Source organism: Bubalus bubalis, chromosome 5 (genome assembly GCF_019923935.1).
Source record: "Bubalus bubalis isolate 160015118507 breed Murrah chromosome 5, NDDB_SH_1, whole genome shotgun sequence".
Classification (NCBI taxonomy): domain Eukaryota; kingdom Metazoa; phylum Chordata; class Mammalia; order Artiodactyla; family Bovidae; genus Bubalus; species Bubalus bubalis.
The window spans coordinates 24,815,884-24,842,180 of NC_059161.1; the positions used below are offsets into that span (position 1 = coordinate 24,815,884).

At 41.5% G+C, this 26,297-nt stretch overlaps 1 protein-coding gene across 12 annotated transcripts in view; it reads right to left on the reverse strand.

Moving 5' to 3' along the window:
* Positions 1 to 6,439: 6,439 nt before the first annotated feature.
* The window catches only part of RABGAP1L (RAB GTPase activating protein 1 like), a 736,110-nt gene continuing 716,252 nt past the window's right edge, over positions 6,440 to 26,297 (reverse strand). For 9 of the 12 annotated variants that reach the window (XM_025287224.3, XM_006060362.4, XM_006060364.4 and 6 more), the window contains 5 exons: positions 20,214 to 20,318; positions 17,784 to 17,867; positions 14,350 to 14,421; positions 10,476 to 10,673; positions 6,440 to 9,163 (listed from right to left, as the gene is read on the reverse strand). In XM_025287224.3, coding sequence (XP_025143009.2) covers positions 9,011 to 9,163; positions 10,476 to 10,673; positions 14,350 to 14,421; positions 17,784 to 17,867; positions 20,214 to 20,318 — 612 coding nt within the window. In that variant the 3' untranslated portion in view covers positions 6,440 to 9,010. The remainder of the gene's footprint in view (positions 9,164 to 10,475; positions 10,674 to 14,349; positions 14,422 to 17,783; positions 17,868 to 20,213; positions 20,319 to 26,297) is intronic. The other 3 variants (XM_025287225.3, XM_044942811.2, XM_044942814.2) reach the window with 1 other exon arrangement.

Here is a 26,297-nt window from a genome sequence, read left to right on the forward strand (position 1 = left end):
TTCACTCTCCTCTTTCACTTTCATCAAGAGGCTTTTTAGTTCCTCTTCACTTTCTGCCATAAGGATGGTGTCATCTGCATATCTGAGGTTATTGATATTTCTCCCGGGAATCTTGATTCCAGCTTGTGTTTCTTGCAGTCCAGTGTTTCTCATGATGTACTCTGCATATAAGTTAAATAAGCAGGGTGACAATATACAGCCTTGACGTACTCCTTTTCCTATTTGGAACTAGTCTGTTGTTCCATGTCCAGTTCTAACTGTTGCTTCCTGACCTGCATACAAATTTCTCAAGAGGCAGATCAGGTGGTCTGGTATTCCCATCTCTTTCAGAATTTTCCACAGTTTACTGTGATCCACACAGTCAAAGGCTTTGGCATGGTCAATAAAGCAGAAATAGATGTTTTTCTGGAACTCTCTTACTTTTTCCATGATCCAGCGGATATTGGCAATTTGATCCCTGGTTCCTCTGCCTTTTCTAAAACCAGCTTGAACATCTGGAAGTTCACGGTTCACATATTGCTGAAGCTTGGCTTGGAGAATTTTGAGCATGACTTTACTAGCGTGTGAGATGAGTGCAATTGTGCGGTAGTTTGAGCATTCTTTGGCATTGCCTTTCTTTGGGATTGGAATGAAAACTGACTTTTTCCAGTCCTGTGGCCGCTGCTGAGTTTTCCAAATTTGCTGGCATATTGAGTGCAGCACTTTCACAGCATCATCTTTCAGGATTTGAAATAGCTCAACTGGAATTCCATCACCTCCACTAGCTTTGTTCGCAGTGATGCTTTCTAAGGCCCACTTGACTTCACATTCCAGGATGTCTGGCTCTAGGTCAGTGATCACACCATCGTGATTATCTGGGTCATGAAGATCTTTTTTGTACAGTTCTTCTGTGTATTCTTGCCATCTCTTCTTAATATCTTCTGCTTCTGTTAGGTCCATACCATTTCTGTCCTTTATCGAGCCCATCTTTGCATGAAATGTTCCCTTGGTATCTCTAATTTTCTTGAAAAGATCTCTAGTCTTTCCCATTCTATCGTTTTCCTCTATTTCTTTGCATTGATCGCTGAAGGTGGCTTTCGTATCTCTTCTCGCTATTCTTTGGAACTCTGCATTCAGATGCTTATATCTTTCCTTTTCTCCTTTGCTTTTCACTTCTCTTCTTTTCACAGCTATTTGTAAGGCCTCCCCAGACAGCCATTTTGCTTTTTTGCATTTCTTTTCCATGGGGATGGTCTTGATCCCTGTCTCCTGTACAATGTCTCCAACCTCATTCCATAGTTCATCAGGCACTCTATCTATCAGATCTAGGCCCTTAAATCTATTTCTCACTTCCAGTGTATAATCATAAGGGATTTGACTTAGGTCATACCTGAATGCAAATGCAAAGACAGAGGATGAGATGGTTGGATGGCATCACTGACTCGATGGACGTCAGTCTCAGTGAACTCCGGGAGTTGGTGATGGACAGGGAGGCCTGTGCTGCGTGTGATTCATGGGGTCGCAAGAGTCAGACATGACTGAGCGACTAATCTGATCTGATACCTGAATGGTACTGCTGCTGCTGCTGCTAAGTCACTTCAGTCGTGTCCGACTCTGTGCGACCCCACAGACGGCAGCCCACCAGGCCCCGCTGTCCCTGGGATTCTCCAGGCAAGAACACTGGAGTGGGTTGCCATTTCCTTCTCCAATGCATGAAAGTGAAAATTAAAGTGAAGTCGCTCAGTCGTGTCTGACTCTTAGCGACCCCATGGACTGCAGCCTACCAGGCTCCTCCGTCCATGGGATTTTCCAGGCAAGAGTACTGGAGTGGGGTGCCATTGAGATCCCAAATCAAGGGGAAGAAAGTGAACGTTGTGTCCTGAGATAAAGCCAGACTATCATCAATGACACACACATCAGGGTCACGGTGTCCAGTTCTAGTCCCTCAAATAAATGAAACTCGGGAACCTGAGCCTTTCCTCTAAAATTAGACTCCCTAAAATCAAACACTTTGGATCTGATTTTTGCAATGCTGATGTCTAAAAATATGGATAGTAGTGTTAGAACCATGAACAAACTAATTATAGACTCTATCCTTGGAAATTGTGTAGTTTCTTTCTATAAATTCTTGTAATTTCTATCTGGCAAGCTTGTTCTTCTAAAGCCTGAACTTCCTCACAAACTTTCTTTGCAAGTAAACTTTCAAAAGATTTGATTCTGGACTTCCCTAGTGGTACAGCAGTTAAGACTTTGCCTTCCAATGCAGGGGGTGCTGGTTCAGTCCCTGGTAGGGGGGAATAAGATCCCAGGCCTCACAGCCAAAAAAATCAAAACATAAAACAAAAGCAGTATTGTAACAGATTGAATAAAGACTTTAAAAATGGTCCACATCAAAAAAATCTTAACAGATTTTGCTCTGAGTGTCCCTTTGACAGTGCTCAAAAGTTTTGTTAAAAGCATAATTTCAAAAAGGTGAAATTGATTCTCATGCAAGTAAAAAATGAGTATTAACAAATATTTTATACAACTCACTGCATAAACCAGTGAGGGAACCAGTGCCTTGTTAAAACTGTCAAAAAGTGCATTTGCACCGCTAAGTATTTATAGACAATTTAACAATGGAATATTAGTGTAAGGTTGCAAAGTTAGACACAAACTACTTACTGTCCTACAGAGTAGTGAAACTATATCTAACTTTTGGAGTCATCTATTCCACTGGAAAGAAAATGGGATTTGCGTCCCTCCTGGACAAAACCTACAGGTTAACAGGTAACTTCTAGGACCTTTAATCAATAATGAACAGCGAGTTCCACTTACTTTTCATGACAGGACCATTCATGACCTTGTAACTGCCAAGTTCAGTAGATATTTTCTAGATAATTTGACAGTTTTACTTTTTATGTAAAATTTCTCATTGTTTTCATTGCTACATGGGCCAAACAAAAGATGTCTGTAGTCTGGGTTCGGGACACAAGCTAATTTTACAATCTCTGATTAATATTTTTTTAATACATGCTGAATTCTAAGAGGAGCTGACTAATCTGGCTTTCATTTGGCTCCAGGAACACCCAAAACAAAATGCAAATTAGAACCCAGGGCAAATCACAATTCTCTGTACCCTGCCTCCACTTCAGGAGAGCCTATGGAGTTTTCAAAGTTCTGCATGAATTACATGATGTCACCCACTGGGTTGTACTCTGAAAGACGAGCAGCAGCCACCCAATCCAATAGTAGCCAATCAGATTGTTGCAAGATTTTGAATTGGGACACTGAGATGCCAGTCCATCTCTGCCGGTCACTTGAAGACAGGGCATATAAACTTGGAGATTACACACTTTGAAGCAGGGGGTGCCTCTTTTCAGAGACAGCAGCAGCACCACCACCAAAGCATCACCCGTCAAGCAGAAGAGTGATTATGAGAACAACTGCTCACATTCCTGATGGCATTCCAGCCCCTGGTCCCTGTGCCTCTTCAGGCCCAACACTTTGGCCTTTGGTATTATGAGCTAAATATACTTTTCCCCTTTTAATTACCTACCTTATTATTATTAGGCTAGCTTGAGAGAGTTTGTTACTTGCAACCAAGGAATCTCTATAGAGAGGCATATAGGGCACCTGGCTGTGCCTGCTGTACAGGATATCATTTTGCAGGGCAAACTCCTATTTATTTCTCCTTGCTATAGTGACTAGAGTCTAGTATCAGATAAGAAGCTTTTCACCAACACCGGGTTCAGATGATTCAGAATAAAGTCAACTAGAAAAAAAATCAAAAAGACATAGATAGATTTTAGAACAAATGTTTATTACTGCTTAATGGGGCCAAAGGGGCAACACAAAGCATTGAGAACATCACTGGCTCACAAAAACAGTCACCTTGCTACCTTCTCGGTTGCATTTGTTTATTTCACAAGGCTTCATTCACACATGAAAACAAGATATTAATCCAATTCAAGTTCATAACAATTATAAAAGTAAACATTTGTTGGGACAATGTACAATAAATTGCACTTTTCTTAACAAGCATTACATTTACATTTATAGAGTGTACTATACATAATACATGGAATAATGGAAACATCTAATTGGTCAGTGTTGATAGAGGAGAGAGGCTGCTCACTAATTTCTTTCGTAGTCAATTAGCACTGTTTGAGCTAATCAACTCTTTTATTCTGGAACCTGTTTACATTGGAGAAGCCATGGGCAAAATCATAGAATTCGTAAAAACAGATAGCATAGAATTTCTACTACCTCCTCAGCAAGGGAAAGGTAGGAGTTGAAAGAAATGAAGTGAGGCTGACTGAGAAACTTTCTTTCTTATTTGAACTAAGGATCCATACATTATGCAGAATACCAAAAATAGAGAAACTGACGCAAAGGCTATTACGATCTTGGATTCTGGGACCAATTCCAGGCTTTATTCTTGTGCTTTCATGACACCAGAGTCTTGATGAATTTATGTCCTTATCATTCAGTTCCCTATATTTTATTCCATATATAATATATAGATATTAAAAGTTACATTTCAACAGAAAAGATTTTACATGTTAATTTATTGCCAATGAAAAAGGAAAGTAACTTAAAATATTCATTTTCTACTCAATGATTTTTTTTTAAGTTTCCAGAATACCACTAACAAAAAGCCAGGGGTGGAGGCAGGGAGAGTGGGACACGTTGATGAAGATGTTTTTATAGCAGGGAGCAAACACACTTGTAGATAAGCTCGACATGTAGTCTTTTAGATGGAAGCTAAGACAGGAATGTCTGAAAGCTGCCTATAGTCGCTAAGCTACTCATGAACATCCACTTTTCTCCTTACAACTCAAGATGATCATCTCCTATTGAGGTGCAGCCCACATGCAAGTTTTCATGTCGGTAGCTCTTGAAAGATAAGAAAATCCCTAAGGGCTCTGCCTGTGTTACATGGAAGCCACGATGAGACAGGAAGATGTTCTGGAGCAGTTCCAGTTCAGTGTGACCATCAGCATGGCAACTAGAGGGCAAGAGTTTTGTATCTGGTAGTAGGAAACACAGGCCACTGAGCTGGGTCTGGCCTTCTGTATCTGATCACTGTGTGCATATTCAGTTGGATGGTACCAGGGTATACCAAAGAGGCAGGGATAAGCCATGTAAAGTTATACCAATCACCAATCACACACACACACACAAGTCTCACAGCATTCAAATCAAACAATAGTTCATGCTCTCGTTTACCTATACTTGAAGCAAGAGAAGAAGAATTTTTTTTTTAAGAGTAAGTTATACAACAGAATCATCTTACTAAGTAATTAAAAGTGTTCTGTGCCAGAAAGATAAAACATTTCACTTTTTAAAAGCTTCTTTTTCCCTAATATGATCATGAAATTGGACAACCACCTTACCAGAATAATTAGTAGACTGATCTCAACTAAAGAAAAAGAAAACTCAATCCCTTACATTAGTTACATATGTGATTCTTATCCTCAGAAATGAATCAGTTCCTTTAAGGATCTTTCATCTCTTGTGCCCTAAATGGTGTATTCTCTTGTTTCTCTCACTTCAGCTAGGAAATGAAGCCACTCGTTATCAACTGGAAAGTATTTTAGGAAAATGGAGTAAGGGTTTGAGAAACATAAATATTAATACATGGTATAAGAGGATGAAAGTTTTGAAAACAATGAAACCAGATAAATACTATTAAATATCCCAACATCAGTACAAAGATTACTTTTCTACTTTATTATGGAAATTTAAGAAAGCCAGTGAAGAACAAACCACGAACTTAATAGTTGGGAGAGGGAAAGAGAATTATTGGTTGCATGGAAAGATAGGCCATAGGCCTACGTGACATTCCTATTAGTGTTTCTGATAGGCACTCATACACAGTAACGGAGAATTTCTTTGCATTAAATTATATGTAACTAAATATAACCAAATTGTGCCATGGCTCAGGATGTGGGAAGCTAGAAAACATATGCACTGCAAAATTCAACTTGGTTTCTTTCAGCTCTAAGGAATGTGTTAAAGATTCTCAAGATATAAAAGCTAATGACTGAATTATCAAATTGAACTTCATTCTCTGATATTGAAGAATTTAATGAAAGGAGAACTCTTCACTTTTCAGAATGCTGCAAATGTTGGATTTTTGGAGGAATGTTTTATACAATGTATCCAAGGAAAAGATGAAAAACACTAAAATATTTGAAGTTTTCCTGGATATTTGAGCTGGCCAACCTCTTTCTAAAACCAAAAGAAGAGTATGAATTCTCAAATATACTTCAAGTTAAGATAAATTAAAACTGCTACTACTGCTAAGTCACATCAGTTGTGTCTGACTCTGTGCGACCCCAGAGATGGCAGCCCACCAGGCTCCCCCATCCCTGGGATTCTCCAGGCAAGCACACTGGAGTGGGTTGCCATTGCCTTCTCCAATGCATGAAAGGGAAAAGTGAAAGTGAAGTCGCTCAGTCGTGCAGTCGTGTCTGACCCTCAGCGATCCCATGGACTGCAGCCTACCAGGCTCCTCCGTCCATGGGATCCTTCAGGCAAGAGTACTGGAGTGGGGTGCCATTGCCTTCTCCGAAATTAAAACTAGCAGATACTTAATGCTGGAATGCATGAGTTTTTAAACAATATATGGTGAAGGCATGCGGTCTGGGACAGTGCTACTGTAACATTGTATGAATAATATATACCAACTTTTGCATTTTCTTTCTTTCTGTATTTGCTATTGCTACTCACCCAAAGGCATTGTAGTGAGGGACAGTTTAGACTATGATACTAATACACACACCCAAGTATGAAGTGGAACTGGAGGAGGAAAAAAAATCTATAGATGACCATTATAATCTGTTAAAATGCAACCAATTAAATGTTTACAATGTTTGTACCTGGTGATTTTGTTTAAAGAAACAAATGTTAGGGAGTATAAAACTGAGCCAGGTCTACAGGTAAGAAGTGAACCTGGAGCTAGTTCTCTCTCAACTACCATTTAAGGAAAATTATGCAATTTAGGCATTCTGTGAAATGTAAAAAGAGCTCTGTACAGTAGAATTATGAGATTCACAAAACACAAAAGAACATCCTTAATTTAGCTAGCCATCTGATAAGGCAACTTGTACAAGGCTTCTTGGGATCAAAGCATAAAGTACCAGGAAAGCTAACAAATTTTACTAAATGATTTACAAAAACAAGTACCAAGGTGCAATTTTCTAGCCATTATATTTTACAAAAAAAATATTAACTTTTCTAAACCACCACAAATGGAATGTTAAAGTCAACACAGATACTCAGAATGCTGAGTTATTTTCCTTTGGGGTGAAAGGAAATGAAAACTATGATGAAAGATGTCAGGACAAAAAAAAGGGAATTCTGTAAGAAAAGTATTATTTGATGAGTGTAATGAAGGATAGCAAACAACCACATCAATTTTATAGGCTACAGATGAGAGAAGAACACTTACCGATGAGGGGAACTTCACTTTTTAGAGCTTAATGATTATTTTAGAGGAGAGGATCCACCGTGAGCAACCTGTAGTGCATGCTTCTGGACTTGAGATGGCTCTTACATGATTTTTACTTCCAAGAGTGTGTCACTTTTAACTGAAACGTATGCGCAGATGAGAGTCCCTCTGCCACTACAGGGTTTAAGATCCTCTGCAAAGAATATGTTCAACAGTGAAGCCAAGGATGAGCATCAATAAATGTTACTGTACACAGACGACAGTAGTTTGGCTGACATAAAAGGACCGAAGGCCTCCAAAACAGCTTAAAAAATGGGAAAATTGGTTTTTCCCTTACCAAAGGATTTCCTGCAAAGACTATTTATAAAGACATGTTAAATATAATTGAAAAAAATATTTCCATCAACTTTTACACAATAGCTTTGCCTTTCCATGAGATAAGTATTTCTATAAAGGTTTTATATGCAATCGAAAATGTTACAAATGCATTTGCATCTCTTCATCTAGGGGTACCAAGGGCACATTTTTAGGAAGCTACAGAACTCAGAAAAAGGGGCCTAGTATTAAATTAAGGTGATATGAAGCTGACCTCTATTTCCCATTTCATAACTTTAACAAAGTTACAGTATATTAGTGTTTCCTTCGCAAAGTATATGTCAACATTAAACGAATACTCTGTCCCTGGTTCTACATTCCATTCTAAGCACAGTAACTGTTCCTGGGCCTTTCAGGCTTCTCTGGTAAAGGTCTCCTAAAGATGAAACTCGTAATATCCACTTCTGACTTCACATTTGCCAGAAGGCACAACTGTATGCTTGCTTAGGAACTCGCGATTCTCCTGTGGGATTCTGAAAAGGACCTGTTAGAAGACCAGGACCAAAGTGATTTATTTTATCCTGCATTTATAAAAACTCAGTTCTTTTTTATCTAGTGTGTGTTCTCAATAGCCTATCTTATTCCATGGTTCTTGGCACTTAATTTCCAGATGTACCCCACAGAAAATAAAAATAAACTAATTCTCTTTGGGAACTGTCCAACCCCAGATCTGTTCTTTCCTTCAGATAGGATTATCGCTGTCCAGGGAATCACTTTCAGGAGGAAACCTGACAGTGGTCGTGGCTGGCCCCACAGTGTGCTTTATCTGAAGAAGTCCTGAAAAGATATGAGGTTTAGGTTTCAATCTTTTTTTTTTTTTGCTGTGACAAATATCTTCCTATCAATTCAACCTTGGAATAAAAGACATCTCCATTTTCATGTAAGATAAAAATAATTATGAATAATTCTAAATAAAAAGCATTTAGCTCTGAATTACTTGTTTCCAACCAGATATCAGGCATATAAAATAATGTGTAATAATACTATGATGGATCGGAACACGGCCTTCCATGAAGCACGAACACAGGTATTCAACATAAATCAGGTTAGTTTAAATAACATCCCTTTGAAAAGTGTCATACGAGAAAGATTGAGAGCTACTGAAAGATCCTGGCTTGCTTTCTGGCCTCCTTCCCTTCCTTTCAAAGGGACACCAGGATTCTTCCTGGGTTTCCGTCGCTTTGATCGTTGTGCTCCTGTGTTCGGGTGAGGCTGGAACTATGTGCTCTCCTTGGGGGGCTGGGTGGCCTGTGGCGGCTGCAGCGGCTGCGTGCCCGTGGCCGTTTTGATAGAGTTCAGGGTTTTGCTAAACCAAGAGTTTTTTGCAGCTTGGATTTCATTCATAAGGGCTCCTCTCTGATGTTCAAGTTCCTAATTAAAGAAAGAAAGTCATCTGAGTTATATAAATGTTTTCTCTCTGCAAAATTAAAATCAGAGTGCAGCTTTTTGGAATCCACATAGCCGTAGTTTTCTTCCTACACACCCAGGTGAGATTTAGTTGGCTTCTGAATGCAGGAAAAAAAAAAATGTAGAGCTAAAAGAGTTACCACTAAAACCCAGAATCTGTGCTTTCTCTGATCAGTGACAGGAAACCTCATTTTACCCTTTCCTCCCCCTTGCAATTTAGGTCCAATTTAGGCTGCAACCTGAGAGAAGATGTTTAAAACCACAGGTAAACATAAGCATATGGATGGAAAGAAGTTTTACTGATAGTGTAAGCATGAATGAGTTCTGGTCCCAACACACAGCCTGTGGCCCTGAGAATGTACAAGGTCTGGTGCAGAAAGTTCAGGATCATTAGTGTGGTGCAGCGGATGCCATGGCAGGACGCAGTGAGGGTGAAGATCACTGATAGAAGGAAATGGCAACAGTCCATCAGAAGCCAGGATTGTTTTCCTAATTCTGATATCCTCCAAAGTGGAACGAGATTATGGGGAAAGGGATTTGGCAAAATCAGGTAAAGATGAAAAGGGACTCCAAAGAAAAGAATGGCTGTCGGCCAACGTTCAACTGTTAGGGCAAGGATAGCTGAAGGGGTTTGGCTTTTCATCTCTAAGCATCAGCTAAGTGACCAAGTTCAATGAGAAAGGACCATTGAGGCAAAAAAAATCTCAGGGTAAACTAAAAAGGCATATGCTTAAGTTCCCATGTGTGTGTGTGTGAAATTTAATTATTAAAAATTTAAAATTACGTGTTTATTTTTGTTTAGTTGCTCAGTTGTGTCCGACTCTTTGCAACACGACTCTTTGCAACCCCACAGACGGCAGCATGCCAGGCTTCCCTGTCCTTCACTATCTCCTAGAGCTTGCTCAAACTCGTATCCATTGAGTTGGTGATGCCATCCAACCATTTCATCCTCTGTCGTCCCCTTCTCCTCCTGCCCTCAATCTTTCCCAGCATCAGGGTCTTTTCCAATGAGCTGGCTCTTTACATCAGGTGGCCAAAGTAATAGAGCTTCAGTTTTAGCTTCAGTCCTTCCAATGAATATTCAGGGCTGATTTCCTTTAGGATTGACTGGTTTATATCAGTGTTTAAAAGTGATGTAAAATACAACTCATTAGTGGGCAGAAAATGTATTCATCATATATGGTATAACATTCCATGATTCTGAGCTTTAATACTAGAATATCTTGGACCACTGACTTTTATTTTTTTCTTATTGGTCTTTTACCAAATCACCAACCTGGATTTTACACTTGGCCTCCACCAGCTGCAGTTTGGTTTGTGCCAATTCCAGCTCCATCTCCCTCAGTTGCTTCTTAAGAGAGTCCTTCTCATCATCCGATTCAATCCCCTGGTCCTCTCTGCTTATGGCCGCTACTTTCAAAGCGCCCTCCTTGCTGAAAATGTCACTGCAGTGTTTACATGCCATCATTTTACCCTGAAATATCCAAAAGAGATAACCAGTATTGAACTGTACTTCATAGCATATATCATGTTCTGAGACATTGTGATATGATTTTTCTTTGGACACTGCTTCTGGTCATCAAATGAAGGCCCATTTATGAAAGTATTTTTCTTGGGCTATGACCAAAATGGTTATAATCAGCACAAAACCCAACTATCGAAGATAGGTGCTACTTTTTCTTAAAGTAACTATAGAAAAACTCTGGAGATAGGAAGTGTTATAGCATTTTCTTGTATGTGTTCTAGAAATTTTATTCTCCCATTATCCTTACAGGATGCCAAGCCCATGGCATACAGTCTACATGCATTAATTTCCTCATTTAACCCTAGAGCTACCATATGATTGAGAAAGGCAATGCCAAAGAATGCTCAAACTACGGCACAATTGCACTCATCTCACACGCTAGTAAAGTAATGCTCAAAATTCTCCAACCCAGGCTTCAGCAATATGTGAACCGTGAACTTCCAGATGTTCAAGCTGGTTTTAGAAAAGGCAGAGGAACCAGAGATCAAATTGCCAACATCTGCTGGATCATGGAAAAAGCAAGAGAGTTCCAGAAAAGCATCTATTTCTGCTTTATTGACTATGCCAAAGCCTTTGACTGTGTGGATCACAATAAACTGTGGAAGATTCTGAAAGAGATGGGAATACCAGACCACTTGATCTGCCTCTTGAGAAATTTGTATGCAGGTCAGGAAACAACAGTTAGAACTGGACATGGAACAACAGACTGGTTCCAAATAGGAAAAGGAGTTTGTCAAGGCTGTATATTGTCACCCTGTTTATTTAACTTATATGCAGAGTACATCATGAGAAACGCTGGACTGGAAGAAACACAAGTGGGAATCAAGATTGCCGGGAGAAATCTCAATAACCTCAGATATGCAGATGACACCGCTCTTATGGCAGAAAGTGAAGAGGAACTAAAAGCCTCTTGATGAAAGTGAAAGTAGAGAGTGAAAAACATTCAGAAAATAAAGATGATGGCATCCGGTCCCATCACTTCATGGGAAATAGATGGGGAAACAGTGGAAACAGTGTCAGACTTTATTTTGGGGGGCTCCAAAATCACTACAGATGGTGACTGCAGCCATGAAATTAAAAGACACTTACTCCTTGGAAGGAAAGTTATGACCAACCTAGATAGCATATTCAAAAGCAGAGACGTTACTTTGCCAACAAAGGTCCGGCTAGTCAAGACTATGGTTTTTCCTGTGGTCATGTATGGATGTGAGAGTTGGACTGTGAAGAAGGCTGAGCGCCGAAGAATTGATGCTTACTGTGGTGTTGGAGAAGACTCTTGAGAGTCCCTTGGACTGCAAGGAGATCCAACCAGTCCATTCTGAAGGAGATCAGCCCTGGGATTTCTTTGGGTGGAATGATGCTAAAGCTGAAACTCCAGTACTTTGGCCACCTCATGTGAAGAGTTGACTCATTGGAAAAGACTGTGATGCTGAGAGGGATTGGGGGCAAGAGGAGAAGGGGATGACAAAGGATGAGATGGCTGGATGGCATCACTGACTCGATGGATGTGAGTCTGAGTGAACTCCGGGAGTTGGTGATGGTCAGGGAGGCCTAGCGTGCTGCAATTCATGGGGTCGCAAAGAGTCGGACACGACTGAGCGACTGATCTGATCTGATCTGATCTGACCATATGATTAGGTACTATTATCATCCCCATTTACAAATGAAGAAGCTTAAAGAGTACAAGTAAATTTGCCTACTTAGACAAGGAAGGTCATTATGAGTAACCTAGGTCTACCCTAGCAACAAACAAGTATTGGGCTGGCCAAAAAGTTCATTTGGGTTATTCCGTAAGATGGTGTAGAAGTACCCAAATGAATTTTTTGGCCAACTCAAGATATGTCCTTTTGTTCAACTTTAAGGAAAGATGGTCGTTATTGTTCAAGATGATAAAAGTCACTAGGTTATATGCCTGGACTGTCAATCAAGCAGAGAGCACTGAACAATAGCATCAACAGAACTGCTGTTTCCTTAAAATATCTTCAAAAAATTTAGAGATAAGGGATATTGTAGAACATTTCTATTTTGATGTCCTACTGTTACAAGCTCAGGATGTCCCTAACCATAACCATGCTCCTCTCTTCACACACACACACACACACACACACACACACACACAAAGCAACCATGCTCACACTTGGGTCACCACGCACGACCCCACCATGTAGGCCTAAAGGCTTTGGTGTCCTCTTTTCATTAGCTGCTTCTTCATTCCACTGGTCATTAAATTCTTTCTCTGGTATGTCCAAGCATGTCTCCCAGGCCCAAAGCCCCAAAAGTCACCTTTCCAGAGCAAGGTTCAGATTTTTCAGTTCTCATGTCTCAGATTTTCAGGTTATAGTTTATAAAATATGTATTCACTGAGTATTTACTGTGTGCCAAGTTCTAGACTAAGCACTTAATATACATCATCTTATTTAATCTTCAAAATGACCTTATGAGGTAGGTAATATCTCTAGTTTACAGAACACAAAATAAAGCTGTGCTTAGTCACTGAGTCATGGCCGACTCTTTGCAACCACATGGACTGTAGCCCACCAGGCTCCTTTGTCCATGGGGATTCTCCAGGCAAGAGTACTGGAGTGGGTTGCCATGCCCTCCTCCAGGGGATCTTCCTAACCAGGGATCAAACGCACACCTCTCACATTGCAGGTGGATTCTTTACTGTCTGAGCCAAGGTTAAATAACTTGTCAAGTTGTTAAATGATATGCGAAAGTGCCTAGAATGCATTTACTTCCTAGTACTGTATAAACCTGAATATATTCAAATTGAATTGCATCAGGTTTCTATAACACTGGTCCCAAGAGTGGGCTGTGCCAATGCTGCTGCTTAAAGAATACCAATCCACTTAGTTTACTCCTGGCTCTGTAGAATAAGCTATTGCTTTTTTCAAACAGAAAAGAAATACAAGGAGTTCTACCACGAGGGGGCAGCATATAAATAAATGTGACTCTGTGACTCCATAGACTGTAGCCCACCAGGCTCCTCTGTCCATGGAATTCTCTAGGCAAGAATCCTGAAGTGGGTTGCCATTCCCTTCCCCAAGGGAATCTTCCTGACCCAGGGATTAGAACTCGGGTCTCCTGCATTGCAGGCAGATTCTTTACTGTTTGAGCCACCAGGGAATCCCTATAAATGCTACGGGTTTCCTTTACATCTCTAAATCACTGGTGGAAGAATCCACCTCCAGCTGAGTTCTATATTGCCCACTGTTCTATATTGTCTACTGTTTAAGAGATTAATGGGATGATCCTCCTGGGCTGCACACTGAAGTCACATCAATCCAGGCACAGTTGGGATGCCGGCTTCTGAGGGTTCCCAGGTTGCCAACATGCAAGAAAGCTCAGGGGCCTCGTGTGCCAAGGCTGAAATCTAACCTCTTTTCCTGTTACCTGTCTCTGACAGCCCACAAGGTTTATGGGCTTTCATCTGGCCCACATCCCAGTCCAGAGACAAATCCTATTCTCCATAATTCCTAAATCCTTTGTAACAAAGGTGGGGTGGGGCTGTATTTACAGGCTGTCCTGCCTGTGGCTTGTCATCATATATTGGGATCAGGGACTCACTTAAGATGACATGAATTGGGAAGACACTGTATGACAGAACTGTTTCATTCTTTCTCACCTTTACCACTTCCAGCTCCTCCTTGCTGGCTGCTTGCTGTTTCTCCAGTCGGGTACTCAACTGGGAACAGATCTAAGAGAAAGAAAAGAGCTGCTTTATTAGAAAGTACAACGACTCACGTAGCATGTGCACATAGCTGTTCATTCACCCATATATCACTCCAGCATCTCTGACACTAGAAGAAATTTTGCAAATTTGCCAGTCATTCCCACAATGAGCAGCAGAAAGCCTAAGCCTGTTCTGTATGTAAGCACATTTCTATCTCAGTCAGTAGAAAAAACACAGGGGATAAGTTTGATTTATGTCTGTCACTAGCTTTCGTGACTGGTTCCAGAGAATTCCTGTCCTCACTTTGGAATCAATCTGTAGAATCTTGCTGACTGTCTACTTTGGCCAAGGTACTATTCTAGGAGTCTGATGAAAATAATTCTGAACCAGAAATGTCTCCTGTCTGCTACAACACAAAGAGTTGCTGTTTTCAATCACAAGTTTCTTTAGGAAGTGGCAGAGTGAATTTTTTAAAAGTTAAAATGACCAGAAAATAATAGAGACTTAAAATTTTAAACAAGAGGTTTGGCAACACAGAATAAAATGAAATGCCTGGAAGTCTAGCTCTATGACTTCCTAGCATGGTGTCCTTGGGTATATTCACTCATCTTTCTAAGCCTCAGTTTCTTCATGACTGAAAAGTACTGTGTTGTGATAATCACTGGGAAAGAAAATTTACATAAAGGTTTAGTATAGGGCCATTAAAAAACATCTCCTTATTCTGAAACAAGGTGCTAACAAGTACAGGGAACAGAGAGAAATAAGTGCTTTCAAAGTCCCCCAAATTGTGTGTGTGTGTGTACACTGATATATATATATATATATCTGTGCTCAGTGTCTCAGTCATGTCTGACTCTTTGCGGCCCCATGGACTGTAGCCTGCCAGGCTCCTCTGTCCATGGAATTTTTCAAGCAAGAATACTGCAGTGGGTTCCTCCTCCAGGGGATCTGCCCAATCCAGGGATTGAAGCTGTGTCTCTTGCATCTCCTGCATTGCCAGGTGGATTCTTTACCATTGTGCCACCTAGGAAGCCCTATATATACTATATATATATACATATAGAACTGAAGGTCAAGTATTACTAAGCCCGAGTGAAGTAAGAATCTTTTTATTTTGGAAAAAAAATGGAATAAAACATTTAAGGGATGTCAAATTTTCAAGTGCAATTTGGGCTAAAAACATAAAAGGTCTACCTCTATTATCAAAACAGACACTTACAAAAATCCCAGGCTATAGTTTCATAGATCAGAACTTGCTGAGTTCAGTCTCCAGTTTCTCCAGATCCAGGCCTGGAAACAATAGGCAGGACTGTACTGGCTGATGTTAAAAGGAAGCGATCTCTATAGCAATTCTGGCAAACCATAAGCCATTTTAAATAAGCCCAAACCTTCTGAAATATAGCCAACAGTAGCCAATTCCAACTATAGAATGCATGTGGATTATATGTTTAATTATTTTAAAAGAGATGGGCCTGTTGCTTGAAGTGCTTGCCAGATAATATTCAAGAATCGTCCCAAGGACTGCTCTTTGAAAAGTGCTGCATATGGAGGCCACCTATGGCCTAATGTGATGGAAAAAATGCCTCTGCAGTGATGACAAGCACGTGGTCTTTGATGTTCCTCGTACTGCTTAATGTCTAACCAGTCCTTCTCCTGGTTATCCAAATTCAAAATGTCCTTATTAACTCTCTTGTATTTCTTGTTTCTCCATTTCCACTGCTATCTACTGTAGCTCAGGACCCTGTTTTGTCTCAGTTAGCCTCTGCTGTTGGCCTCTGGCTGCTCTGTGTCTTTCTCTGCCTGTGCATCTCTCCACTTGCTTCCACAGTTCTCCGTGGGACCGAGTAGTGCCAGATCCATGTTCCCAGTCATGCCACTGTCCTGCTACAAACAGAATGAAATACAAACTCCTCAGGCTGTCCCTGAAGACGTTCCCTGAACTCAGCCCCAACTCATCTTTGCTTTTCTTGCCTGTACTTGAAACTCTTGCTAAACAAAACTGTGGCTAACCAACTTCCCATGCCTTTGCACATGCTTTTCCAACCTTTCCAGCCTTTCCTTCTTCATCTCCAGATGCCTGAACCTCACCTTATCTTTGAAGCACAACTCAAATCACTTCCTTCTCCAGGAAGGGATTCCTTATCTCCCATATATAATTCCCTCTCCTCTTAATTATGGCCAAGTTTTACCTATTACAAGATCAGCTTCCAAAGAAGAGAAACTGAATCAATTTCTCTTTTATTCCTCCAAAGTACCAAGCCTCACGTGCAGCAGGCATTAAATAAACATATATTGATTATATATATGTATAGATAAATAAGCATATAGATATAAACAGATTATAAAACAGAGTAAGATAGCTCTGAGGCCTTAGTTCTAAGCAATCCTCCAAGAAAGGGGGGAATCCTTGTGGAAAGATATTCATAATAACAAATGAACTAGTTTTCCTCCAAAAGCATGAACAATATGACTGACGTTTTTATTTATATATCAATAGCAACAAAGCATACTCAGTGTATTAAGTGATTCTTTCTAGTTGGAAAGATTAAGGGAGGCTTGTTTTCTTTGTGTTTTTCTGCACTTCCACAAGGGACATACATTTTATTTACAAGCAAAAAACCACTTTTTAAAAAAGTAAGACTTAGACTTCTAGCTTCTTTGTGAAACAGGAGACCCTAAGGAAATTTCTGGATAAGTAGGTGGCATATGGTGCCTTAATAATCTGGGAAAGCTGGAACAGTCGAGTCAGGGTCTTGTGACAACAAGCAGATTCCTGGCTGTGCCCCAGCCTAACCATCAGGGACCACTGGAGCTGGAATGGAGGCTTTCTGAGACCCTGTCTGGTGATGAGATCAGAAACGTCCTCAAGGAGAACAGCCCCTGCCTCCACCCCCCACCCCCGCCCATTAAAAGATCATTTAAAGGTTCACAAGAGGTTTCCTGCTAGGCACTAGCCCCTGTTGGGTAAAGCCACACAGGCACGTGCAGAAAAGAGCTCCCGTGTTCTCTACGGTGATAGCAAAGGACGCACGGATCTCCTAGCTGCACAAACACTAAATTCTAGTGCTTGGCAAATGTGATCTACTGGAAATTAGCTTCTGAGTAAGGCAGAGGCAGGATCCCAATGGTAATAAGATTTCTCATTCCTCTAAATCTATCAAACATTGAAAACAACCAACAGATTGTTTTGCTCAATTAAACTTCCCATGTTATCAGCAAGCATGTCTAACCACTGTCTGTTTCAGAGGAGAAAATGAGCCAACAAATATAATCTGTGCAGTGCGGCGACTGTTCTGGAAACTCTACAAACAAACAAACAAAATTTCCTCAAAGAAAAAAGTGAAACAAATACTTCTACAGTGATGAAGCCCACAGGGGTACATTACCTGTTTATACTCGGCAATGATAGCTGTAGTCTTCTTGATTTCATATTCCGCCTTCTCTAGCTGTTTCCTGAAGACTTCTTTTAGCTATAAAGAGTAAGAATGAGAAACATCAAGACTCAATCAAAATCTTTACACATTTCCACCAATATCCACATTCAAGTGTCATATGGATATTGACTTGCCTGATTCCAAGTCAACAACAAGGTGAACAGCTGTCGAGTAAGGGTCCGTTCAGAAGCTATCTTTATTCTCCTGAGTCTAAAACAAAAAACATCAGGCAAACACTGCATGTACTCCTGATGCTCTGTCACAGACTACTGAAAAAACATTTTAGGCCTTCTTTCTCATCTCATATTGACACTGTTGTTACCTCTCTGGAGGTAGAAACAAGAGGCTTTTGGGACTGGAGTCAGAAATGGAGGTGTGGACTAAAGAACCACTGACTTTAGAAGTTAAAGTGACATACGATGCAGTACTTGTTACAGTCACAGAAGTACTGAATTATGAATGCTGAACCTAAAACCACAGTTATTTCTGTAGCTTGGCAGCTCAATAAGAAGGTTAGAGCAATGAAAAGGCTCAGATGTCACCAGATAAAAGGGAAAGAATTCAATTCTCCCAAGATGACCAAACGAAAACCAACCCTGGTTAATCTGCAAGTACACAATCAGAAAACAACTGATGAATTCTGCTTTGCAGCATCCCAAAATATGAATGGAGGATACTTGGTACTTCCAAATTCACAAGTTACTGCAATTGATAGCTGAACTTCTCATTAGAAGATCTGGGAGTTTCTTCATATTTGCTACATTCTAAAATTTTAAGAGCATTTGTAGGTTATACTGATTCAAACTTATTTGTTTTTATTGGTCTCCGTTCATCTTCCATAATTCAAGGACATCAACCATGCCCTTTGTCCCTTCTGCCATAAGGTTCCACTGACTCAGGGTCAACTTAGGTAGCTGAGAGGCTTTGAGTAAGTTCACTCAGTTTCTCTAAGTTGTAGTTAACTCATTTGACAAATGAGAATGATCACACTTGGGAACCATAGTCACAAGGGAACCATAATTAAAATAGGACACACACACACAAAAGGAAAATCATGGATTAAATTCCTTTGTTAATAGCTTTATTCTTTACCTAAAGTACTGAAGTAGGCCCTCAAAAAGCAGGAAATAAAGAAGAGAGTAAAACCCATCAAAATGCCAAGATCAAACCAATAATCAGCCCCTAAATATTTTTGATTATGTTAAAAAAAAATTCCTGGTCCACCGTAATTGCCAAAACATTTCATTATTTAGGGGAAAAAATGGAAATCATGGAATACTTTTTATAAATTCCGGAAGATGCTAAATAACACATCCCTTCATTAGTGACTTTACTGGAACTTTTGCTGGTTGCTTGGAAGGAGGTCTTTGAAATGCTTTGTGTTCTGTTTTATATTTATTATTATTGATGTCTCCGAATGAAACTCATTAAAATAACTGAGCTAATTGCGCCTGGCTGGGACAGACGGAGATGGAGACCACTGGTGAAACAGCCTGCTCTTCCTTACAGAAGCCGGAAGCTCTGATTCCAGCTGTCAACTATCACCCATCACCTCTGGGGCTCCTGGGCAATGGCGTGTCTTCCAGCTGATCATCCTCACCACTCACATGAAGACAGGAGGGAGCTAACTTCAAAGCTGGTTCCCAAGGGTTTCTTTCTATTCCCTCAGAGAATTCAATTTGAGAGTTCTGCCAGGAACAGAAATGTTGGTGTTCCTTTTTCAAAGTCATCAATCCAGAAAATGAAGCGTGACTGATGGAGGCAAATCTCAGCAGAGATCTCTGTAGGCATCTGGCTTAATGATCCTCATAAATGACTTCAGAGAAGCCAGTCATCTTGGAGATGTGACACGAAATTTACAGATTTGTCACAGCTCTTGGGTCATAATTCCAAGTTCTTAAACTTGGAGAAGACTTGACACTCTTGCTAGACATCTCAGTGAAGGCAAATTCCTGAAAGCTGTTCCAGGGTGGAAATGCTGCCACCTCTCCTAACACCCTTCAGGAGAAATGACTCAGTGCTACTCACATGTACTGCTTCAGCACCAGCCTTGATTTAGAACAAATTTAACTTTACTTCATATTTAACTGATGCTGGGAAAGATTGAAGGCAGGAGGAGAAGGGGACGACAAAAGGATGAGATGGCTGGATGGCATCACCGACTCAATGGACACGATTTTGAGCAAGCTCTGGGAGAGAGTGAGGGACAGGGAAGCCTGGTGTGCTATAGTCCATGGGGTCGCAAAGAGTTGGACGTGACTGAGCGACTGAACAACAACAACAACAACAACTTGACTTCCTGTTTATAGTATTAATCAAGTCCAGGAACCAATGCACCTGCGTAAAGACTAGTTACCCACCCCACCCCGCCAGGCCTGTTACCTGAGCCGTCTCTTCCTCCTGCTTCCTCTTCTCTTCTTCGGTCTCCACCAGCCTCTGTTTGGTCAAGAGAAGCTCCTTATTCAGCACGTCTGCCTTGTCTTCTGCCTGCAAACCAGAGCGCATTAGTCATGAAGAAGGTGAAGAAAGCATGTACATACTTTCTGGGACAACATCCCCGGCTCACCCAGGGGTCGGGGGTCGGGGTGGTTGCTTTCAATGAATGCCAACTAGGTACCACATGCTCGGCACACGTTATCTCTAATCCTCATAGCAAAAATTATTTTCCAGGTAATGATAGCAAGCTTTGAAGAGATCAAAAAACCGGACTGGGACACACATCTAAGATCAGCGTCACAATCTGAATTCGGATGTGAAAGGCATGGAAGGCCATGCTCCTTCTAAGTGTTTCTTCCGCATTTCCAGCAGCCCTAACAGCACAGACTCTGAGGCTGTGGTAGGACAGGATGAAGGGCTGGAGCCTCCCTGGGAAGCTTCTACCTGGTGACGTGTGGGGCAGAGCCAGAGAGGAGGAGCAGACAGGCTGATCTGTGAACCAGTCAGGTGAGAAAGTTTAAAGATCAGCGGAGGGAACCTGGCCCATCAGGCTACTCAGAAAGCAGTGAGCACAGTAAGGACAAATGAAGACCAAAAACCCGTAACAGGGACAGCCCAGAGGCACAATGAAGCAAGGACCAGGAATCCAGGCACACAAGACCGTATTTCCAGAACAGCCAAGAAAACTCAGAGAGTGCTCTGCTCTTAATTTGGATACAGAGCCAAAATTCACTGTGAAAGCACTGTGTGTGTGTACATTTAACTTAGTTAACGTGTGTCTGCCTGGTTTACACATTAGGGCCCTTACCTGACCCTTACCTCAGCTTCAAGCTCACTTCTGCAGCACAGGGTGGCCTGAGCCCCGTCCCACTCAGCCCATCCAAATCGGTTCCCCACCCTCATCTAAACTCATATTTCCCCTGGTAGCACTTGCCACGATCTACAGTGACAAACTGTGTGTGTGATGTGTGTGCCTTGCCCACTTGGCTGCAAGCTCTAGGAGGCAGGAGCCCTCTTTCCTGTGCTTATCACTACACCCCAGCACCAAGCCCAGGACCAGAACAGAGCTCATGCTCCCTAAGTGTTTATTGAGTGAATGGACGTGGTTCTCTGAGTTATCGGAGAAGCAGACTTGGGGGAGGGGGCCACAGGATGAGTTCAGCAGAGAAAACTACAGGCACTGAAGACAGGCAGCTCTTTGAAGCAGCCATCCCCGGCTGACAGCAGCAAAACGCTAAGTCACTGTGAGAACTGGCCTGGAGGCCCTCTGTCTGTGTCTCGCCGTGTCTCCCACGTGTCCAGATGGCCGGGCCAGCACAGTCTGCTGAGTCCTGGCAGAGAAACTACCTTCCAGCTTCTCGGTTCTGTCTTCCAGTTCCTGATGTCCCCACAGCCCAGTGCTCATAGCTGTTTTCAGATGACTTGGAACTGCCGGGTAGTTAAAGTGAAAAATTCCCTTCTGAAGACTCTGAAATTTGTTCTGATACATTAGGTTTCAGGAAGAAAATCTACATGGCAAAAAACACATCCTAAAAGTAGAGGTGGGCCTCAAAAAAAGCAACGTGTATACTGCAAGTTAAGTTTTAATAAATTGTAAGATACTAGATGATTGATACTGACTATGGACACTTAAAACTGAGAATTCTAGAGCTGCAAACCAGATGACAAGTTACCCACAAAGTAACGACGACAGAGGATGAGATGGCTGGATGGCATCACCCACTCAATGGACATGAGTTTGAGTCAACTCCGGGAGTTGGTAATGCACAGGGAGGCCTGGTGTGCTGTAGTTCATGGGGTTGCAGAATCGGACACGACCTGAGCAACTGATCTGAACTGAATTGATGACATATAAATGAGAGAGACAGGCACTTGATCTGTGATTACAACATGAATCAACTTCTCAGAAGGCTCCGCTCTAACATTAGGGATGGGACTCTTTCAGAAATGATTTCTCAAAGGACTGACCAAGGCAACTGTTTAGTTGAAAACAGAACAAAAGAATGTGTCGCTTGTCATATGCAGCGTTTGGTTCAACACGAACTCCCTGTGGTTAGAAGGGACCTGGGCCCAGTCTGTATTGGGAAAGCACTGGTTGTGACTCTTGTTTTTGTTCCTCCAGAACAGAAAGAACAGGAAGGGCCTGAGAGCAGGTAACCAAAACTGAACTGGAGATGTATCTTTTTTTCATTTCTGATCACTGAGAAGTCCTTACTGAAGGGGTCCAGAGGGTCGGGGGCAAGTTGTCAAGAAAGAAGGCTCTGTCAGAGAGAAACATGAAGAGCTGCTGGTGCCCAGGGAGCCTGAGTTCAGTTCAGTTCAGTCGCTCAGTCGTGTCCGATGCTTCGTGACCCTATGAATCGCAGCATGCCAGGCCTCCCTGTCCATCACCAACTCCCGGAGTTCACTCAGACTCATGTCCATCGAGTCAGTGATGCCATCCAGCCATCTCATCCACTGTCGTCTCCTTCTCCTCCTGACCCCAATCCTTCCCAGCATCACAGTCTTTTCCAATGAGTCAACTCTTCACATGAGGTGGCCAAAGTACTGGAGTTTCAGCTTTAGCATCATTCCACCCAAAGAAATCCCAGGGCTGATCTCCTTCAGAATGGACTGGTTGGATCTCCTTGCCGTCCAAGGGACTCTCAAGAGTCTTCTCCAACACCACAGTTCAAAAGCATCAATTCTTCGGTGCTTAGCCTTCTTCACAGTCCAACTCTCACATCCATACATGACCACAGGAAAAACCATAGCCTTGACTAGACAGACCTTAGTTGGCAAAGTAATGTCTCTGCTTTTGAATATGCTATCTAGGTTGGTCATAACTTTCCTTCCAAGGAGTAAGCGTCTTTTAATTTCATGGCTGCAGTCACCATCTGCAGTGATTTTGGAGCCCCCCAAAATAAAGTCTGACACTGTTTCCACTGGTTCCCCATCTATTTCCCATGAAGTGATGGGACCGGATGCCATCATCTTTATTTTCTGAATATTGAGCTTTAAGCCAACTTTTTCACTTTCACTTTCATCAAGAGGCTTTTAGGTCCTCTTCACTTTCTGTCATAAGGGTGGTATCATCTGCATATCTGAGGTGATTGATGTTTCTCCTGGCAATCTTGATTCCAGCTTGTGTTTCTTCCAGTCCAGCGTTCCTCATGATGTACACTGCATATAAGTTAAATAAACAGGGTGACAATATACAGCCTTGACAGACTCCTTTTCCTATTTGGAACCAGTCTGTTGTTCCATGTCCAGTTCTAACTGTTGCTTCCTGACCTGCATATAGGTTTCTCAAGAGGCAGGTCAGGTGGTCTGGTATTCCCATCTCTTTCAGAATTTTCCACAGTTTATTGTGATCCACACAGTCAAAGGCTTTGGCATAGTCAATAAAGCAGAAATAGATGCTTTTCTGGAACTCTCTTGCTTTTTCCATGATCCAGCAGATGTTGGCAATTTGATCTCTGGTTCCTCTGCCTTTTCTAAAACCAGCTTGAACATCTGGAAGTTCATGGTTCACGTATTGCTGAAGCCTGGCTTGGAGAATTTTGAGCATTACTTTACTAGCGTGTGAGATGAGTGCAATTGTGCGGTAGTTTGAGCATTCTTTGGCATTGCCTTTCTTTGGGATTGGAATGAAAACTGACCTTTTCCAGTCCTGTGGCCACTGCTGAGTTTTCCAAATGTGCTGGCATATTGAGTGCAGCACTTTCACAGCATCATCTTTCAGGATTTGAAATAGTTCAACTGGAATTCCATCACCTCCACTAGCTTTGTTCATAGTGATGCTTTCTAAGGCCCACTTGACTTCACATTCCAGGATGTCTGGCTCTAGGTCAGTGATCACACCATCGTGATTATCTGGGTAGTGAAGATCTTTTTTGTACAGTTCTTCTGTGTATTCTTGCCACCTCTTCTTGATATCTTCTGCTTCTGTTAGGTCCATACCATTTCTGTCCTTTATTGAGCCCATCTTTCCATGAAATATTCCCTTGGTATCTCTAATTTTCTTGAAAAGATCTCTAGTCTTTCCCATTCTGTTGTTTTCCTCTATTTCTTTGCATTGATCGCTGAGGAAGGCTTTCTTATCTCTTCTTGCTATTCTTTGGAACTCTGCATTCAGATGCTTATATCTTTCCTTTTCTCCTTTGCTTTTTGCTTCTCTTCTTTTCACAGCTATTTGTAAGGCCTCCCCCTGAAGCCAGCTCTAAAATGACATGGGTAGGAAAGAATGTGTTTTTTTAACTACCTGATTACCTAATTAGTGTTTGTTTGGTTTACATATTGTCTCAAATACAATCTGCTTTCATGCTTGTTTCAGTTCAGTTCAGTCACTCAGTCGTGTCCGACTCTTTGCAACCCCATGAATCGCAGCACGCCAGGCCTCCCTGTCCATCACCAACTCCTGGAGTTCACTCAGACTCACGTCCATCGAGTCAGTGATGCCATCCAGCCATCTCATCCACTGTCGTCCCCTTCTCCTCTTGCCCCCAATCCCTCCCAGCATCACAGTCTTTTCCAATGAGTCAACTCTTCACATGAGGTGGCCAAAGTACTGGAGTTCCAGCTTTAGCATCATTCCTCCCAAAGAAATCCCAGGGCTGATCTCCTTGAGAATGGACTGGTTGGATCTCCTTGCAGTGCAAGGGACTCTCAAGAGTCTTCTCCAACACCACAGTTCAAAAGCATCAATTCTTCGGCGCTCAGCCTTCTTCACAGTCCAACTCTCACATCCATACATGACCACAGGAAAAACCATAGCCTTGACAAGATGGACCTTTGTTGGCAAAGTAATGTCTCTGCTTTTGAATATGCTATCTAGGTTGGTCATAACTTTCCTTCCAAGGAGTAAGCGTCTTTTAATTTTATGGCTGCAGTAACCATCTGCAGTGATGGGACCGGATGCCATGATCTTCATTTTCTGAATGTTGAGTTTTGCCAATGTTCTGCTATCTGAATTAAGAGATTTGATTTTGATTAAGCTGGGAATGAAAAAGTACTGGGCAAACTGGGTAAAGGCAGGCAAAGGCTCAAGCTAATGCCCTTCCTCAAAGTCTGGAGGGGCCAGGTGCCTAAATTGCAGGGACAGCTTTTCAATAAACCCCTCTGGGGCAGAAACTGCAGGATCAGATTTTAGGAGGAGATAGCAAGTTTTGAATTAGCAATTCAATGACACAGCAATTTCATTCTTTCATCTAGATAATAAACTTCAAAAGGCAGAGGGGCCAGGTCTTAACTACTGTTTTAAAAAGAGAATGACAGGCATGAAAGGGGGAAATAAAGAGAAGGAATAGATGAAGGAATCTTTTCTTTTGGGACCGATCTAGTAGCTCCAAGAGATGCTTAGGTACTCAATAATTAATTGTTTCAGGAGGACCCTAGCAACTTTTCCAGACTAATCTACAAAATGAATTTTTTGGGGGTGGAGAAATAATTTTTTAAATAATATATTTTTCTGATCATTAACATTATAAGGCATATTATTGCTTAACCAAGGGTAAAAATATTAGTCGTGCCCAACTCTTTGCAACCCTATGGGCTGTAGCCTGCCAGTCTTCTTTGTCCATGAGATTGTCCAAACAAGAATATTGGAGTGGGTTGCCATTTCCTTCTCCAGGGGATGGATCTTCCTGACCCAGGGATTGAACCTGGGTCTCCCACATTACAGGCAGATTCTTTACTGTCTGAGACACCAGGGAAGCCTCTAACCAAAGGTACTTAAGTAATTTAAGGTCTTAGAAAAGATTAAAAAATTGAAAAAAGTATAAAAATGAATATAAAAATTAGACTTACTCTTATCACCCAGAGATATCTAACAGCAACATTTTTTAGAGTTTTCAAATATTAATTTGTTCTTTATTTTTATTTTTGGGTGCCTTGGGTCTTCATTGCTGCACTTAGGCTTGTTGCAATGAAAAGGGAAAAAAGAAGAATGAGTCTTACTTTTCTTTCCTGAGAACAAAGAAGATGGAGAGAACAGTGAGCAGGCCTAATCACTGCTAGTTTTTATTTTAATGGGTCCGAATTTGTAGCCTA